The sequence below is a fragment of the Pieris rapae genome, chromosome 13 (genome assembly GCF_905147795.1).
Source record: "Pieris rapae chromosome 13, ilPieRapa1.1, whole genome shotgun sequence".
Taxonomy (NCBI): domain Eukaryota; kingdom Metazoa; phylum Arthropoda; class Insecta; order Lepidoptera; family Pieridae; genus Pieris; species Pieris rapae.
Window position 1 is genome coordinate 9718900 of NC_059521.1, and position 18442 is coordinate 9737341.

At 32.1% G+C, this 18442-nt stretch overlaps 2 protein-coding genes and 1 long non-coding RNA gene across 3 annotated transcripts; 2 read left to right on the forward strand and 1 right to left on the reverse strand.

Annotated features, from left to right (window-relative positions):
• Window positions 1-1590: 1590 nt before the first annotated feature.
• On the forward strand, window positions 1591-3784 carry LOC123689624. The gene is made up of 2 exons (XR_006750559.1): window positions 1591-1696; window positions 2644-3784. It is a non-coding gene; the product is annotated as an uncharacterized LOC123689624 (long non-coding RNA).
• Window positions 3785-4987: 1203 nt separating this feature from the next.
• On the forward strand, window positions 4988-13007 carry LOC110995912 (xaa-Pro dipeptidase). Its single transcript, XM_022263319.2, has 13 exons — window positions 4988-5126; window positions 5767-5961; window positions 6341-6532; window positions 6712-6759; window positions 6950-7011; window positions 7139-7183; window positions 7969-8044; window positions 8998-9191; window positions 9710-9844; window positions 9918-10032; window positions 11971-12162; window positions 12434-12585; window positions 12862-13007. Exons 2-13 carry the CDS (start codon window positions 5791-5793, stop codon window positions 12914-12916), a joined length of 1437 nt encoding a protein of 478 aa, XP_022119011.2. The 5' UTR covers window positions 4988-5126; window positions 5767-5790; the 3' UTR covers window positions 12917-13007.
• A 77-nt stretch (window positions 13008-13084) lies between these two features.
• Window positions 13085-15738, reverse strand: LOC110995911 (ankyrin-1). The gene is made up of 3 exons (XM_022263318.2): window positions 14303-15738; window positions 14006-14224; window positions 13085-13845 (listed from the first exon to the last, which is right to left on the reverse strand). Exons 1-3 carry the CDS (start codon window positions 15458-15460, stop codon window positions 13627-13629), a joined length of 1596 nt encoding a protein of 531 aa, XP_022119010.2. The 5' UTR covers window positions 15461-15738; the 3' UTR covers window positions 13085-13626.
• Window positions 15739-18442: the final 2704 nt, after the last annotated feature.

The window sequence follows — 18442 nt, forward strand, 5'->3', positions numbered from 1 at the left end:
AGCGACGGCAAATACAGGCTGGAGCCACAGGCAAATTCACGTTTCGAAGGGCGTCACTCATTAAAGGATTAAATATTTTGAAAGTGACACTTTGTCACGTGACCATTGTCATACAAATTATTTTGGCATTAGTGAGACAACAGTCTAAAAGAAAATCTGTTTTTAATTTAAACCAGGGAAATATTTCATATCGTTTTATTAATTATAGAAATTAGTTTAATTTCTAGTTAGGTTTCAAATTGATTACGAGTATAATATGTATAAGGATTTTGTCATTGTCTAAAAAACAATTAAGTATTATAAAATTACCTTAAAGCAAGTGACTCGTGTTTCTCATTTAATCTAGATCCGGGATTGTCAGTGTGTGTATAATCGACCAATCTTTTGCAATGTATAAGTTCGACAGTTAAGTTTTATACTGTTGGGGTCCTGTTTCGTTGATATTATAACCCGTATCTTTCCTTCTCTTATCCTACGAAGTTCGATAGCGATTAAGCTATGATGAAGTTTGGCTTTAGATAAATTATATAACGAAACGGAAGGCGCATACTTGCTTGGACAGATTATAAGACTGTACGTCCCGGACAATAATTATCACCGCTGCCGCAAACATAAGCTGTTTCTGTTAATTTTGTAAAAATACCTTAATAATATTTTTTGTTGAAATTTGGCCAGACATGAACCGTATTTCATGAAATATTTATGAAAGTACTTTTTTCATGAAATATCCTACTTATTTCTTGTATTTTCCTTCATACATTATAAGTCGATTTGTATGAAGTTTATTATGACGTACTTCGTAAAAATAGCAGTAATTATTTCTCAAATTTGGCAACGTTTTCAAACAAATTCACATTATATGAATATTGACCATAAAGCCTTAATTCCCAAGAGGATAATTACTGTTATCTATTGTCTCAATTACTTCATTGTTAATTGGTAATAATTGGTTTCATTTAGAAATGGCGTGCGTTCATTAGATGCCACAGGCCATCTAATATATCTATATACATATAAAAATGGCAATTAAATTATGGCAGAAAATCAAAAGGGATTATAAATCGTAACTGGATTCAAGTTGAATCCAGTTACAAAAGCTATGCTATCTATGAAATTTCAAATCTATTAATATTGATGATTACTATTATTATACTATCAATATTATAATTGTTTTTGGCGGGTTATTTAAATAAATTCTTGAACGGTTATAAAAATGAATTACAGATTTCAATACCACACACACACACTAAAACACTATTTTAAGTTAAGATTTTTAACTATAGTGGTGGATATACACTTTATGATTCATTGGTATTAGTTGGTATTTTTTTAATTAACTGATTAATTTCTATATCACCACATAGAGATTAATAAAGTACTTACTGCTGTATGGTAGATATTACTATTATTGCTAAATTATATACACTGCTGTGAATCACAAACTATTTAGTTTAGCAATTCGTTACTAGATGGAGCCTCGGCTGCTACCATAAAATTTAATTGGCTGTATGTATATCGCTTATTGGTGCTATAAATTTTACTTTTTCATCTACCGCTAGATGGCATAACGTACGTAACCTTAGTGACATTTAAAAATTAACACGTGGTTATCGTGTTTGTTTAGTTATTATTTTTTGTAATCAATATATTAAAATAACGTTATCGTTTTGGACATAAGTGAAGGTCGCTCGGAATAGTAAGCATTTGCACTTTTTAAATAAAACTATTATGTAATTGATAGATTACGAGCAGTCTTAAATAAACTACATAATATGAACAGTACGTTTTGGTTGGGAAGACGTTTAAAAATACAAATAATTTTTAGTTTTCGGAAGCGAAAACTGGACTACAACCATCTTAAAAAAATTACTCCACTGTCAACGTATCTTGCCTTCTTTATAAGTTCATTTAAGTACCTATTGTCGGAATGATAATTTAAAATTCACTTAAGTGAGTTGTTTTTCAGTTAAAACCAGTTTTGTTATTCTTAATATGCTAGATTATTCTTAAAGACAATGAACTTAAATTAAACGGCATCGTGTTATGCCTAAACGTTAGGAAAAAAACTGAGTAAGCCTGAGGGCAACGTCCGAAATCCAAATCGAGTTTTCGGTTCACCGAAACAGACAACACATCACAAGATTTCTTAATAAATAAAAATAATGTTTTATGTGTTTACATTTGAAATAGTATGTATCTTTGGTCTCCAGTGTTTTTGTCAATAGTCTATATTTAGTGAATAAAAATAAGTTCAAAAATGCTATAAAGACAATCCACGAGAAATGGATACACCTTAAACGACAATTAAAATAATGACGTGTTTACCATATTACGTACAATAATTATTAATAAAGTCATCAATATTTAGTGGCAGCAAGCGTAAATTCAAAACTGACCTAATTAATATTATCGTGACACTAATAACAAATGAGTAAATTTTTTGGAATGTTTCCTTATAAATATAGGTTATCGTTATAAATACTATTTAAACCTCTTAAAGAAAACTCATCTATTGTAGGTTCACCATGCGCGATGGTCAAGTGGACCGACAAACTAACCCCCACACAGACAAATCTGTTCACATTCCAGACGTTTTAAGTTGCTCTTGTGTTTATTTACGTCCATCGTATTGTTTGTATACAGCCCGGCACGACTGCGCATCTGGCTACGTCATACCTCTTTACCCCGCACCCCCTCTGAGACCCGCTATTCCTATACCGGGGTCGGGTCGACTCACTCCGCACACTCGCTCATTCATTGGACATTCGCAAACGTAGGTAGACGTAGTCAGAGAGAATCGATTTCTCGTGTCATAATAATTTACTATCCTTCAACGCTATGTTGAAAGAAACCAGCCGCTATGATAGCCGTAATACTTCACAAGAAGAGAGGCGTCCATTAGCGGCAAGTCGTTTACCAGCTATCGAAGAACTCACACTTGGCTTAAAGCAAAAACTTCACCTGCAGGCTCGGACAAGAGCTGCACCTTATTATATTAGAAAGCAAGAACCAGTTGATCTCGTGGAAAGGTTACTAGAGCAACGTGCCCTTGTCGCCGAGGCTGTGCGAAGATTACAGGAAAAGAAACAACCGTGTCATGAAATATCAGTAGACTCATAATTTATTTATGTTATTTAAACAAAACATTTTAGTTGTGAAAGTGTGGAACGTGTTGTGAAATCGTTTGTGTGTAAGAAACGTGTCGGGTTACAATGGTGCTATATGCGGAGAGCATGCGAGAACGAGATGGCTGATTGTGACGTGTCCACGCACGACACGAATCACGAGAATGAACCAAAATGGCCGCCGGTATTCTACAATCATAATATTTATTCTTCGTTTTATAGTGACCTTAACTGATCAAAGTACTGAATGACGTAACCTAACGTTTAGGATTGTAATACGGTTTTAAATGATTTTTACGTAACGTTATTTTCTTTTATACCGTACCGTTTATTACTGTAAGCAAAGCATTTCCAAATAAGATGATTAACATAATGATACCAACATTTATAAATGAAAAGTATTTACAAGCTTTAAATTATTGTTTTCCTATAGTTGTATTGTAAAAATAATTACTATTGTAATAAATATGACTAATCTTTACTTATAAATATTTCACTTCAATCGATATTTGTATACGTAATAATTTAACCATAAAACAAAATGGGACGAAACAATACTTAATTCATCTTAATATTTCAATATTATGCGACATGTTCCGTTATCACTTTCACAACAACTGTAAACATAACAGTACATAATAAAAGTGTTTATAAGTACAGCTATTTCTTCGCATGCTATATTAGGAAATTTTCGCACAAGGGCGATTTATCTATAGCAGATATAAAGCATTTTCCATTCCAGATTAATGTTTACTGGATAGATGGTATATAGTGTCCTAATTGCTTAATTTAGGAAAATTTAGAAAATATTTCAATTACTATTATCAGATTATTATATATAGATTTTAGAATGTCTAAACTCTAATAAATATTATTCTGTATATGTACAATCGTACCAAACAGGTATAAAAAATTATGTAATATTACATGTGTGCATGTTTTAGTGCATTTTGTGATTTTAGATAGTATAATTTATCGTGGATCTTGTGATTTAGATATGTAAAAAGGTTAAATAAATTAAATGAACTTAAAAATAAAAAAAACTGTGTTTATTTAATATTTCCTTGTCTGTTGAAGTCACAAGGCTGTATAAAAGAGTGACTTATTACATATTATGAGGAATATTATGTAAAATGTAGTTCAATTAAATAATCAATATTAGTTCATCAAAATTGCAAAAAATATATTTTACTCTAATATTTTCGTGTTTGGTGGTGCTATCATTACGATTTATTACTTTTTCGTTTTTTAACTAGCAAAAGATTTATTGGCATATAAATTAATACTCCACAAACATTGTTACTTAATTATGTGAATTAAATATTGATATAATTATTAAATTAATAAAAATAAATGTTGCTTTCCAGCCAACGCCATCTCTTATCAAGTAGAACTTCAAATTATAAAATACCTAACGTAAATAGGTAATCAATCAAAAAACTCATATTGTTTGTTTTATTACGTAAGATGTATATATTATGTTCCTATGACCTCTTTTACTTTTTGTTTCAATAAAAGGAAAATAAAAACTGATTATGACGTATTACAAACTAAAAAAATAACAATATATATATTCAAGATAAAATAATAACCTTTTAAAACTAAAAACAATTATGCATTATAGTTAAACACAATATAAATTTACATTTTTTTAAACTCTGGCTGTTATCTCTAATTACATTTATTTATATAATATGTAATTGTATTCCCGTTAGTCATCATGAATAATAATTGTTAAATATCTGTCATCTTGAAGTCACAGACTACCTTTGTAGTTAGTATTCTTAAGTTTGAAAAGTGAAAACTAAATATTATTATCTTGTTCTAAACTACATAATATACCATAAACCTTTTAATTATTCTTAAAGTTTCAACATATTATTACGTGATACGTTTAACACTTGGATTCAACTGTGCTCTTAACTTGGGTACCGTACCTGACATTTCATATTATCAATATTATTATTTTCCAATTTGCCAACGATTATTCAGTATTTCGTGGTAAGTATCTTTTTCACATAACAGGCAAATGGTAAAGAATCACTCGCAAAAGTAGTAAGAAGTAATTTATTATGCAAATACATAGTTATATGGATTTTTCTTTGACAATAATATCTTTATGTGTAATGTATTATTGTCACCATAAAATCATTCATGCTTTATTCACAAAAGCTTAGTTATCTTCTCAATAGCTCACTTTAAATCACAAAGCATATATTTCGTATATATATAAACTTTAGAATGCACAAATTCATGTGGTTATTATTTGAAATCTCGGATTAAATAGATGTAAACAGGTTAAAAAAATAACACAGTTGATATTGAAATAAACATATGTTATTATCCAACATATATCTTAATAAAGCTTTATAATATCCTAATATCTTATCTATCTTATCTTATGACTTCCAAGGGCAGATCTAGCTTTTGCATCAAGTTTTAATTAAAAAATATCTTCTTGAGAGATATTAAAAAAATTTTTTTTTTTTAATTGCAGGTTCAAATTAAGTTAAAAGTTATAACGGTGAATTTTATTGTTGTACCTTATAATTAATAAAAGAAAACATTGCATTATCATTGTTATCTTATCTTTGTTGATTAAAGCAATTAGTTAGTTGCTACATTATAATTGTTGATTCAGTTTTCAAGTGACCTCTAAACAATTATGGCTGCTTTTTGGTCTATGGGTCCTCTGACTCTTGAAGTGCCTATGTCTTTGTTTGCTAAAAACCGACAGAGACTAGCAGAAAAACTGCAAGATGGTCAAATTGTACTATTACAAGGTGGGGAAGATATTAGCCACTATGATACTGATATACAATATGTTTTCAGACAGGTAAGTTCTAGATACCAATTGATTAAATATTGTAATTACCAGTTTATATGATAGTGGTTTAATGTTTTATACATGTACTAACACATTTAAGATATTACAGTTTTTTATTGCAATATTGTTCACTACCTTATTGGTACAAAACCTTAATATGATGGACCTTTTTTCTCTTGCTGAAATATAAAAATTCCTCTGTTATTTATGGCTAGTCCATAGTCCAAATAGCATATTCATTCATTATGGATTTCTATGACAGTATAACAAGATAAATCATAGGAAAATGTACAGTAGTAACAAAATATAATTATCAATTTTTTAATTAGAAGAAGCATACAGTCTATTTTTCTACACATATACTAAACCATTTTTGTATGGATTACAGGAAGCATATTTCACTTGGATGTGTGGAGTTAAAGAACCTGGGTGCTATTTAGCACTAGATGTAAAAACTAAAAAGGCACATTTATTTGTCCCGCACTTGCCAGATGAGTATGAAGTTTGGATGGGGAAACTGCTCACTTGTGATCAATTTAAAAAAATCTATGCTGTTGATGAAGTACATTATGTTGAGAATGTAGGTAACTTAATATAAAATTTAATGAAATTAAAAGAAATACAGACAGCATTAACACATTTACATAAACTCTGTCTTACATGATCCCCTGTTTCATTATATGTAAATTATAATAAAATACTGCTTACTTATTATTTTAATTAAGGAAATAAATAATATTTTTTGTATAATTCTTTCAGATCGCAAAAGTATTAAAATCGCTAAATCCAGAAAAACTGCTGACACTTGTAAGTACCTGTAACATTTATGAAAGTCTTCACATTTAATTTCTGAACCAGTTTTTATAAGCTATAGTAATTCTTATTTCCATAATAATACTAAACTATTTAAACTTACTCTCATGTCAATATTTTCTTGAAATACTTAATTGTACTTTTTTAACATAAATATTAAGGTAAAAAGGTTTATTATTTGTAGAGTGGTCCTAATACAGACAGCGGTTTAACAGCAAAGGAAGCAGTGTTTGAAGGAATTGATGAGTAAGTCACATTTTGTTAAAATAGCTTTCACTTTAATAGTAATGTTAATAGTTTGACTGTAGTTTAAAGAGTGAATTGTTATACATCTATATTTTTCTATGTATTGTTATTTAAGATTTAATTTCAGGTTTACAGTGGACAATGAAATATTATTCCCAACTATTGCTGAGCTGTAAGTACATAATACCGATTCTAATAAGGTTTTACTAAAAACTTTATAACCGTTCTACAATCATAGACTAAATTCATTCCCGCGTAAATAAAGATTTTGATATCTACTTAAATTACGCTTTTTTTATGTTATCAATATGAAGTAAGTCATCTGTCAAATGCCATCAAACATTTTTCAAATATTGATTTGTCTCTTTTTTCATTGTTTAAAAAAATATACTTATACTCTGATTTTTAATTCCATAGAATTTTAACAGCTATTTTTTTTGACATGTCAGAGATTACAAACCTTTTTGGCCGGGCACATTTTTCAATTTCACTACGAGTTTGACCATCTGACTCCATACATACATTAATTTGTTAGTAAATGTATCCATTTTATAAGGTGTGGTGTTCCACATCAAAATTGGTTTGACGGCGAGTGATATAAATATTTACCTTTTTGCAGGTAAAACATAAAAAATACGTAGCATTTTATTTAACTTCCCTCAAATGTATCAAATTTGTCCTTTTATCGGTGGAGAATTTTTTTAGTAGCAACACTTATAAAATGTCAGAATTCTACCAAATTAAAAATCAGAGTATGGGTATGTAACATCCAATAGTGATTCCGATCTCTATAATCAGTATTTATACCGATTTTGAAAGAATATCGGACCTGAATTCAAAAACCTTACCTACCTTACCTGTTGTATAGCTATTGTAAGTTACAGAGTAAGCGCGCTGTTTTAAAGCATTTTTTGCCTGAAAAACTTATTAATATTATTTGAATATGTTCAAATCCAGGCGAGTAATAAAAACACCCGAGGAGATTGAAGTGATGCGATATGTGTGTAAAGTTTCGTCGGATGCTCATAAACAGGTGTGTAGTCATTTTAAATCCCGATTAAACCTCAATTGTAAATCCTAGAGCTAGCAGTAAATCTAGAATGCTTAAAGTTTATTTATTTATTTAGTACTCCTACAGCTAACATAAATTACATAATGACGTACAAATACACTGAGAATATAGCCAAATATGGAATACATGATATATTTAACAATAAAAAGATTTAAAAAATGGAACAAAAAAACAAAAATTATTTAATACATCTGACTAATTGTGATTTAATTTATTTTACTAAGCTTAAAATAGTTGTGTTGTGTGATGATGTAAAAGTGTGGGTATGTACGTGATGGTGTGTATGTGGGGTGTTGATGTTCCTTATATAATTCCACTGTACTTCTGTCACTGAACTCTTTCCAAAAGGTCGTTAATGCGTTAGGGTGGCCTGGATGGTTTAGATTCACATGACAGCCCGGCAGATGGCGCTGCAGTTGGTACTGTCATACTTTGTTTAATAATAATCGCTCGAAGTATCATGCAGGACAAGTTGAATCTTAGTTTTATTTAACCTGAATATAAACGGGAGACATGAGGGGCTGTTGCACAATTTCGTTGGCGAGCAGTGTTGGCCTAGTGGCTTTACCGTGCGTCTCTCAACCTGAGGGCGTAAGCCCGATCCCTGGCTGTGCACAAATGGACTTTCTTCCTATGTGCGCATTTAATGTTCGCTCGAACAGTGAACAAAAACACCTACGTCAATGGCGGTTGTCAGGCACAGGAGTCTGTCACCCGGTGTGTCAGACACCTGTGCCATTATGCCTAGTGCCACTGTGCCTAGGCCTTTTTTTCATCATTCCATAAGTCTCAAAGAATACTACTGTCATGGAGAATTGATCGTTAAATTATTAAAACATTATATTTTTATTTTAAAGCACTTTACATATTTATTATGAATTAAAAACAAAAAAAAACGGCCTTTTTAATTAAAGGTTATGCTGTACGCCAAGCCGGGGCTAAAAGAATACCAATGCGAATCGGTGTTTCTGGATCATTGCTATCGCATAGGCGGGTGTAGACACGTGTCGTATACCTGTATCTGTGGTTCGGGACAGAATGCAGCGACTCTGCACTATGGACACGCTGCTGCACCCAACAGCAAGATGATAGAGGACGGTGATCTTTGGTAAGTTGTCTATTGAATTGCGACTTTAAAATAAAAAACGCGATATGATTGATGCAACTGTTAACTGATAGATTAATCTAATTCTGAATATTTTTCTCACGAAAATAACAAAAATAATGGAAATGATTATATTACCTCATTGTAATAATTAAATTACTCAATAAGTGGTTTATTTATCATAGATAATAGAGAACTGGCAGTTAATGTTAATTTAGCAGAATTATTGTCGTTTATAATTTGTTACCTATAAAAAATGATATCAGTGGCGCTAAAACCTTTTTAGGTCTTTCATTATCTGTTATTATTTGTCAAAAAGACAATTAGGTGATCAGCTTCCTGTGCTTGACACACGCCGTGGAATTTTTGGGTCTAGGGAAAGCCGGTTTCATCACGATGTTTTCTTAACCGTTTAAGCGAATCTTAAATGTGGACAGTCCATTGCTCAGGCGCAAAGGTTTTTAAAAACTAAAGCTTAAATGAGCTTTCTTCATCTTATTTATACATAAGAATGATTATAGCCTGTTTGACATGGGCGGTAACTATGCGGGATACGCCGCGGACATAACGTGCACGTTTCCCGCAAACGGAAAATTCACGGAGGACCAAAAACTTGTATACGAAGCCGTACTTGCTGCTAGAGACGCCGTTATTAGGTAATTTTGACAGTTTACAATAAGCACGTATTAGCGTTTAAATAGTCTTGTTTAAACTGAAGTACTATTACAGAGAAGCGAAACCGGGTGTGTTATGGACAGACATGCATTTAACTGCAAATCGGAGTATGCTGCAGCATTTAAAGGATGGAGGGTTACTTTTTGGAAATGTCGAGGAAATGATTGAGGTAGCTTTTTTAAATTTATTTATTTATTACAGTAATACTTCCATTATCTTTACAGCCTATGCCAATACGATAATGTCGAGAAACCTTTAATAAAATATGTATAATAAAGTACATATATAAAATTAAACACATATACACAAAATCGCCACTGTGACTCTGCGAACATAGAAATATGTCGGAGACAGCATGCAACGTCCTGGATAACGGGGATCTGTGAAACAGACTGGTTCTTGCTCTTGGTATCGCAAATAACCTGGGCCTTCGCCGTCGCACATATCCCATAGGTACTAAGAAACCCAGTTTTGGAGTACATTTGGGTTGCATCTCCCCCCCTCAAGACATTCAGTACGTAGTAGGCCAACTGTAAGTCCCGTCTGGTTTCCAAATTATTGTTCCCACCATTCCTAAGAGTAGGGATAGACGCCATACAGACGGTTTTAGAGATGTCCTGTATAGTATATTTCATTACAAGTGCGGAAAGCCTGTCATTGCAACGAGTTCCGACGAATGTCTACCCGAGCCGAGGCGCAGCCGAAGGTGAGGGTAGACAGCCGGAACAAGTTGAAATGACGGTACCGCACGTGTACTGAACGACTATTTTTAATACAGTTGCGAAAAAATTAAGCAATTTAATTAAACTATTTACTTTTTTCTCTTCTCTCTACGGAATAAATTCATTGCACGTAGATATGTTATATGTTTCCTGTAAATTGTTCTCCGAAGCATTTTGTGCAATTATACTGAGTTCGGGTGGTATTAATTCAAATAAAATATCATCGAAATTACTCATTTTGTGCAACAAATAACTCAACTCGAAAGAACATTTTTGGAAAATGGCGCCAACCGCAAAGAATATGAGCAAAGCTTGTTTTTTCTTTTCTTCACCCACTCTGGGTAGGCAAAGGGAACTTGGCCCATACAGCCAATTCTTCAGTAGACTATTTTTATTGAAAGAAAACCAAATCTAACTCATTGAATCCAATCATTAAATCTGATATTGAAACAAATAGTAGCTTCTTTTTAAAATATTTGCATGAATCATAAAAACTTCTGTGATTTTTTTAGTAAAAACTTCATGGTTAGTTTTTTCTTTTTAATATTTTTTTTATTGATATGAAATATAATAAACCTAACCTAACTTATTGAATCCAATTATTAGTAAACTTTTTAAAAATACGTATTTGCATATATTATAAAATTCTTTTTAATATTTTTTTAATTGATATGAAATGAAAAGAAACCTAACCGAACTTATTGAATCCAATTATTATAATATTTAGACATCATATATCATAAAAACTTCTATGAATCATTTGAATAAAACCTTCGTGGTTGGTTTTTTCTTTTTAATACACATTGTTTTGACAGTTGGCAAAGAAAACGCACGAGTGCGGGAATGGCAAAGAAAAAGCACGAGTGTGTAATAGCCCACTTTCCAAACGCTATACCTCCCTGCAATATGCCACTTTTTGAGCAACTGTATTAAAAAATATATTCTGTATTCGCTCCAATAGTATTAAGCTGCTTGTCCAAACACACGAATACTTACTTCTAACCAGAGTGTTGTACAAACACTTTGTAAATATTATTTAAATAACTTAGGAAACCGGCATTCATAGAACCCAAACAGGCGAAGGCGTCTATCAGGTAAAAAGGCTGATAGACCTATTTTCACAAAACGCTTTGTAACACTGGTTTTAACTATATATTATAATAAGATTTAATTGTTACTATAAAAAGTTCCACGGTCAGCGCGACCTAAAATTTACGTTAATGTTATATTATTGACATTATAAAAATTAATATGACACTTGCATGCCTATATGGCGGATTTTTATAATTAATCTATCTAATTGTACCACTATCTTCGCGGTATATTTATTATATTGCCCGTTTCTTTGGAATATATTCCGCCTTAAAATTGATTTTGCCTTACAGAACGGTGTAGGCGCAATCCTACAACCGCACGGTCTGGGCCACTTGATCGGCCTGGATGTGCACGACGTGGGGGGCTACTTGCCCCATTGCCCCCCTCGGCCCTCGGGACCCCTTGCCCGACTACGTACTGCCAGGCGACTGCAGGCGGGCATGGCGCTAACTATAGAGCCTGGGTGCTACTTCATAGACAAGGTAAGTGTAAGAAATATACTTTGACGGATTAAGCGTGAAAAAAGAATGTGTCAAATGTCACAAAAAATTCTTCTTTCAAGAACACTACTTTGAGATAACATATCTCTTTTAAGAGAAGCAAATAAAATACCTATTATTTTGTTGTTTCTTTGGATAATATATCGTTGAAGCTTAAAGAATAATTGTTTGTTTAGATTATTGATTAAAAAATATTATATTAATTTAAAAAAAAAATTCTCTTATTGTACCCTTTTGTGTGTATTTTCTTCAGCTATTAGACCGAGCCCAATCAAACCCATCCCAAGCTCGTTTCTTCAACTGGCCCCGCGTACAGTCGTTCCGCGGCTGCGGCGGAGTCAGGATCGAGGATGACGTGCTCATCACGGAAGACGGGGTGGAGAACCTCACCTTCGTACCGAGAACGTAAGTGCATTGATGATGCTTGAATATGACTGGAAAAAATGTCATTAACAAAAAATATTCAATTTAGACGGCACTTGTTGTAGCGCCATCTATTGATGTGAATATGAATAGAAACAGTTTCCTTAACAAGGTAGGATATTGTTATCAAATCTTTTTTGAAATAGCTATCTATTGAATAATCTATTGAATATATCTATTGAAATAGCAAAATAAATACTCAGATATAACACATTTTGTGTATTTTAACAAATAAATTGTATAAAAATTTTCTTACAGTGTTTCAGAAATCGAAGAACACATGTCTATGGGTGCCAATTTCAAATCAATTTAATTGTACATATAAGAAAAACAATTTCATTTATTGTATATTTTAATCGTTTTTATATCATTTTATTTTTGTTAAAATAAATATTTACACTGTTCTTTGTTTTTTTTATCACAATTTGAACTAAGCAACTTTATGAATAAATAACAAATCTTATAATAATAATATCACAATATATTTTATTAATGAACTCGAAAGCTATGAAAACTTGCAGACATGACTAGAAACATCCAGATTTTTTTTCATACTTCAAAACTCACAATTTTTTTTTTAATTGGGCGAAGTGAGGAAAAATACATATATTTTTCCAAATTATAATACTATGCTGTGCTACAGTTGGATAAGCAGCTTAAGTAAGCTATAATGAACCTAACAACATTTCAAACATCAGAAATATTGGACGTCAACTTTTCTTGAGGAAATCTTGGGATAAATCAAGTATTAACAGTACTTCACAAACAGATTTTGTAAATAAACCTTCCATACAATTTCTATATTATGAGTAACTTTTGTGTTTAAAATAATGTAAGTAAATTTTCACTCTGCTGCAATTTTATCTGTTCTGTATTAGGTTAACTTTTAAGAGTAAACAAATAGTAACATAATTAAAGGTAAGTTAAAACAATGAGTAAGGCCACTATTTGTGCAATTTTACATTTAATATGAAATAGAACTAACATGTGGCAATAGCATCTATTAAGGCTTCCTATGTACAATTACATGTACCGTAAATAGTTTTTAATCATATGAGGTAGTCTCATCATATCTAAAACATTTAAAAACTCTTGTGTAGTAAACCGTGCTGCTCTCTTTCTTAAAAGTGATCTAATATTTACTCGGCATAAATGCTTCAAGGGTAATGGTGTGAATGGTAGGATTTCTGCAGTGGTCCCTTCCTTAAATATACCTATCATTGATAAGATTTGGTCTTGAACCTGTAACAACAAAATATATATATTTCTAACTGTAATAAATTTTATACATTTCTAACTGTTTTTAAAGGAGAACATACTATATAAATAATGGTAACTTTTTAAATTCATTATTTAAAATGAGTTGAGCACAAATGGCCAATTTTAATGATTATACACTTACACTTTGTGGTATCCTTCCTAGGATACCATTATCACAGGCAAATTTGAGCAAAAAGCCTGGTTCACTGTAAATACTGTATGGCAACATAATTGGTATGGTTGCTGGATCTGAGGTAAGTGATGCCAAAAATGCATCAGGCACACATTTCTCTGTATTTATACATGAATTGGCACTACAATAATCCACATTGCAGCCATGTTCTCGGAGTATCCTAAAAACCTAAACAATATGCATGTAAATTGTAGGTCATTAGTGAGATAATAAAAACCAGTATTGTACATTACAATACTAACTTACCTCTTCAAAACACACAGAATGCATACAATAGTGAATGTAAACCAGCGGTGGACATTCATTCACATCCAATGCATCAACTGCTAAACCTCTCATAAGAAATAAAAGGAAAAACTCCCTAAATTTCTCAGGTGAGGTACTATATATATATTCACAGATATTCAAATAGGAGTTAATTGGAGCATTTGTCAAGTATGTGGGCCTTAAATCTCCAATCTTTTCTAAAGTGACATGGAATTGCTCTATAAAGTCAAAGAATTCAGGACCCAAGTTATGCATAAGAAGACTCTCCAATATTTCAAATTTAAAATAATGAGGCTTACATGCATATAAAATTATGTTCTGATCTATTTTATTAACATCCATGACCGATAGCAATGTTTTAAAGATTGTACTATAACCCATATTTAAAGAAACTGTTAAGGCTAAATCTCCATACTGATTTTTTATATGAGGATCAGCTCCATTCTTCAGCAGAAATTTTACAATGTCATCATTGCATCCTTGTGCAGCAAGAATCAATGCACTATCACCATTGACAGTTAATTGGTCAATCTCAGTAACAAATGGGTATAGACAATGCACTGTTTTCAAGCAGCCCTTATAAGAAGCCAAGTGAAATGGTGTATAATTTGCTTCATTTCTTATTTCTGGATCTGCACCAACATACAATAGCGTTTCTGCAGCTTCATATTGCAAGCCTAAAGCTGCATCATGTAAAGGAGTGTCACCATCAAAGTCTTGTACATCAAGCATAGCTCCATAATCAATTAAAATCTGTATTACCTCAACTCTTCCTTGTCCACAACTAACATGCAACGGGGTTACACCCTCAGTACTCCCATAGTTTGCAATATCTGGTACATAATCCAGCAAAGTCTTAATTGTTTTCAGAGAACAAATATGACGACAGGCAAGATATAAAGCTGTATGCCCTTCATGAGTTTCAACTAATGGTCTAGTGTCTGGATGTTTTAAAATGAGCAACAAGCTTTCATAACTATCATTAGCAGCAGCTTCGTGAAGGCAGGTCCATCCCCTGTTATCGATACAATTTGGATTAATCTTTTTGAGTAACCTTTTTACACCTTGGACATCGTTATTTCGTGCGGCAAGGTTTAAGGAATTTGATGTAATTGGATTTAAAGAGCTAAAATCCATTTTCTTCGTATCGTATCACATTGACCCCTTTATCTCTTATATTCACCGTAAAAGTTGTCATTCAAGAAATTAATTTTAAAATATCACACTGTTCACGAATTTATGAATATTTAATACTCGTTATATATTAACTTTAAAGTATTTTGAACTTTATTTGTTCCTCTTCAGAAAATAAAGTGTAAAAAAATACTAACAACGAGTAACAATATTGATGATTCAAATCATAGAATCGACCTTTGTTAATTGTTTATATATTATAATTTATTCAAATCCACTAATCAAGTCTGAGCTCTGATGACTGATACATCAAACATGTAGTTTAACTTGCGTTGAAAGCACAGACTACGAAAGTGAATATATACATAATAAAATATAATAAATTATGAAAGCTTAATACTGAATTTAATTACTTAGAGACTGCTCATGGCCCAATTAACTCAAATGTAATAAAAATAGGTCACGAATTTAAAAACTTTTTTATTAATATTCCCCTTAAAACTTCTGAAGCTTTAAATTTACAATCCGCACCTTCTTTAGCGTTCCTTACGAAGAATGTAAGGGCATGTAATTTCAAATTTCAATACACAAACGTCCAGGCTGTTATAAAAGCTTTTAAAGATATTAAAATTGAAACTACATAAGATCTTTGGGGAATAATCATTATCATAATCATTATATCTTTATTCATTTATAAGTGTAAACATGTACACTTATGAACGTCAAGAAAAACAAATTAAATTAATCGTAATTTACATTTACCACCAGTTCGCAAGTCAAGGGCGTAGAGCGGGTAAGAAGAACTGGCAAGAAACTTTCCGCCACTCTTTTCAATCGCCCAGTTTTCAAATCAATCCCAAGGATTAGGATCATTTAAGTATTCGTCACATTTATAAAAGGCTTTATTAATTAATTTACTTTTAACAAGGGCTTTGAATTTATTTACTGATAGTTCTCTAATTTCGCTTGGGAGTTTGTTGTAAAAACGAATACAATTTCCATATAAGGAGTGGTTTATCTTCTGGAGCCTGGTTGGTCGCACACTCAAATAAGTTCTGTTACGCGTATTATACTGGTGAAAGTCACAATTTGTTTTAAAATCTTTTAAGTTTTTTTGTACATACAACAAGGCTTCAAGAATATATTGACCGGATAATGACATAATATTTAGTTCCTTAAATCTATTCCGTACCGACTCCCTCGGGGAAACACAACAAATACCACGAACAGCCCGCTTCTGCAACACAAATATGGATTGAACCTCTGCAGCAGCACCCCACAGTAGAATACCGTACGACATAACGCTGTGAAAGTAGCTATGGTACACAATTTTAGCCGTATCCTTATCAGTAAGCTGTCGGATTTTCTTTACTGCATATGCTGCAGAGCTCAGCCTATTCGAAAGAGTCTCTATGAGTGGGCCCCACTGGAGTTTACTATTACTACTACTAATACTATTGTTATGCCTAGGAAAACAGTTTTGTCAACAAAGTTTAGTTCACTGTCCTTAACTTTCAGGTTACCAATATCTCGCTTTACGTTATTAGTTGTAAATCTAATACATTTTGTTTTATTCTCATTAAGCAGTAAGTTATTCACATTAAACCAGTTAACTATACTAGAGATGGAATTGTTTACATCGTTCAATAATATGTTTTTCCTATTCACTTTAAATAAAAGCGAAGTGTCAAAGTAAGCGGCACGTCCTCCAGCAAATTGGGCAAATGATTTTGTGAGAAATCTAAATAAATTTCAGCATTTAAAACTTCTGGTAACTCAAAAGGCCCTATGACTTTTCCGTTCAAAATTCCAGTCCACATATTAACTTTGAAACCTTTACGCTATCTTATTTAAACCACGCTGTGGTCATTAGGAACGTTTTGGGTGCGCTAGAATCATTTGTTGTAATTTCAAAGAGACTTTGTTTAACAAAAAATTTTTTTATGGCCGATCTAAGAAATAATGAAGTAAGTGTTATACCACGTTAGAATCCTTATTAAATGCGCAAACTTTTAAAGCTGCTTGCCAAACTGGAGTAGTACATTTTTTTTTCAGGACGATCAGTTGAACTAGTGCGAAAAATTAATTTTGAAAACTTAGTACGGTATAAAACGACATTTTCCTACAAGTTGGAGTGATCGGCACAGGGTTTAGGATCATAGGTTACATAAAGCACTATTTGGGATGACGGAAGAGAAAAGAAATTGGCAAAAAGTAAATAATTGTAACAACAGGAATGAAAAAACTGTCACATGGTGTACATTTTCTGGAATAAAAGGAAAATTTCCCTAACTTCAAAATACATGACTTAATTTTTTTTTAAATTTTTCTGATAACTGGTGTGGCATTACCTATGAGAAAATTTCGACTTGACGTCGACTTTTGGGACACCCTGTATGTCCGAAATCAACTTCACACCGGCATCGATTGTGGAGCGACCCTTAGTAAAACCATACTGTTTAGTATGTAGGAGTTTATTTTTATTAAAATGAAAAAAAGTTGGTCTAGCATTATCTTTTCAAATACTTTGCTCAACGCTGGGAGCACTGAAACAGGTCTGAAGTTTGACGGATCAGACTCACTACCTGCCTTGAACAATGGAGTAATCTTACTTAATTTCATTTCGTCCGGAAAGACTCCACAATCGATACATCTGTTTAGAATAATAGACAATTCAGAGCTTATTACATCAATAACGAAATTTAAAATTACTGTTGACATACCCCATATATCTTTACTTTTTTTTTGATTAATAAGATTTAAGGTTTTAACGATATCATTACATGTTATATGTTTAAAATAAATTTATTATTACATTTAGGTACACACTTTTCTAGTAATTACATCGCAGCAGCAGGTGAAGAATCCAGGGACTTGGTCGTACTGAGTGGTACATTTGTAAAAAACTCTTCAAAAGTAGAAGCCACCTCTGAGTCCGACTTTATTAATTTCCCTTTTACTTATAATGTATCGGTTCGATTGCTT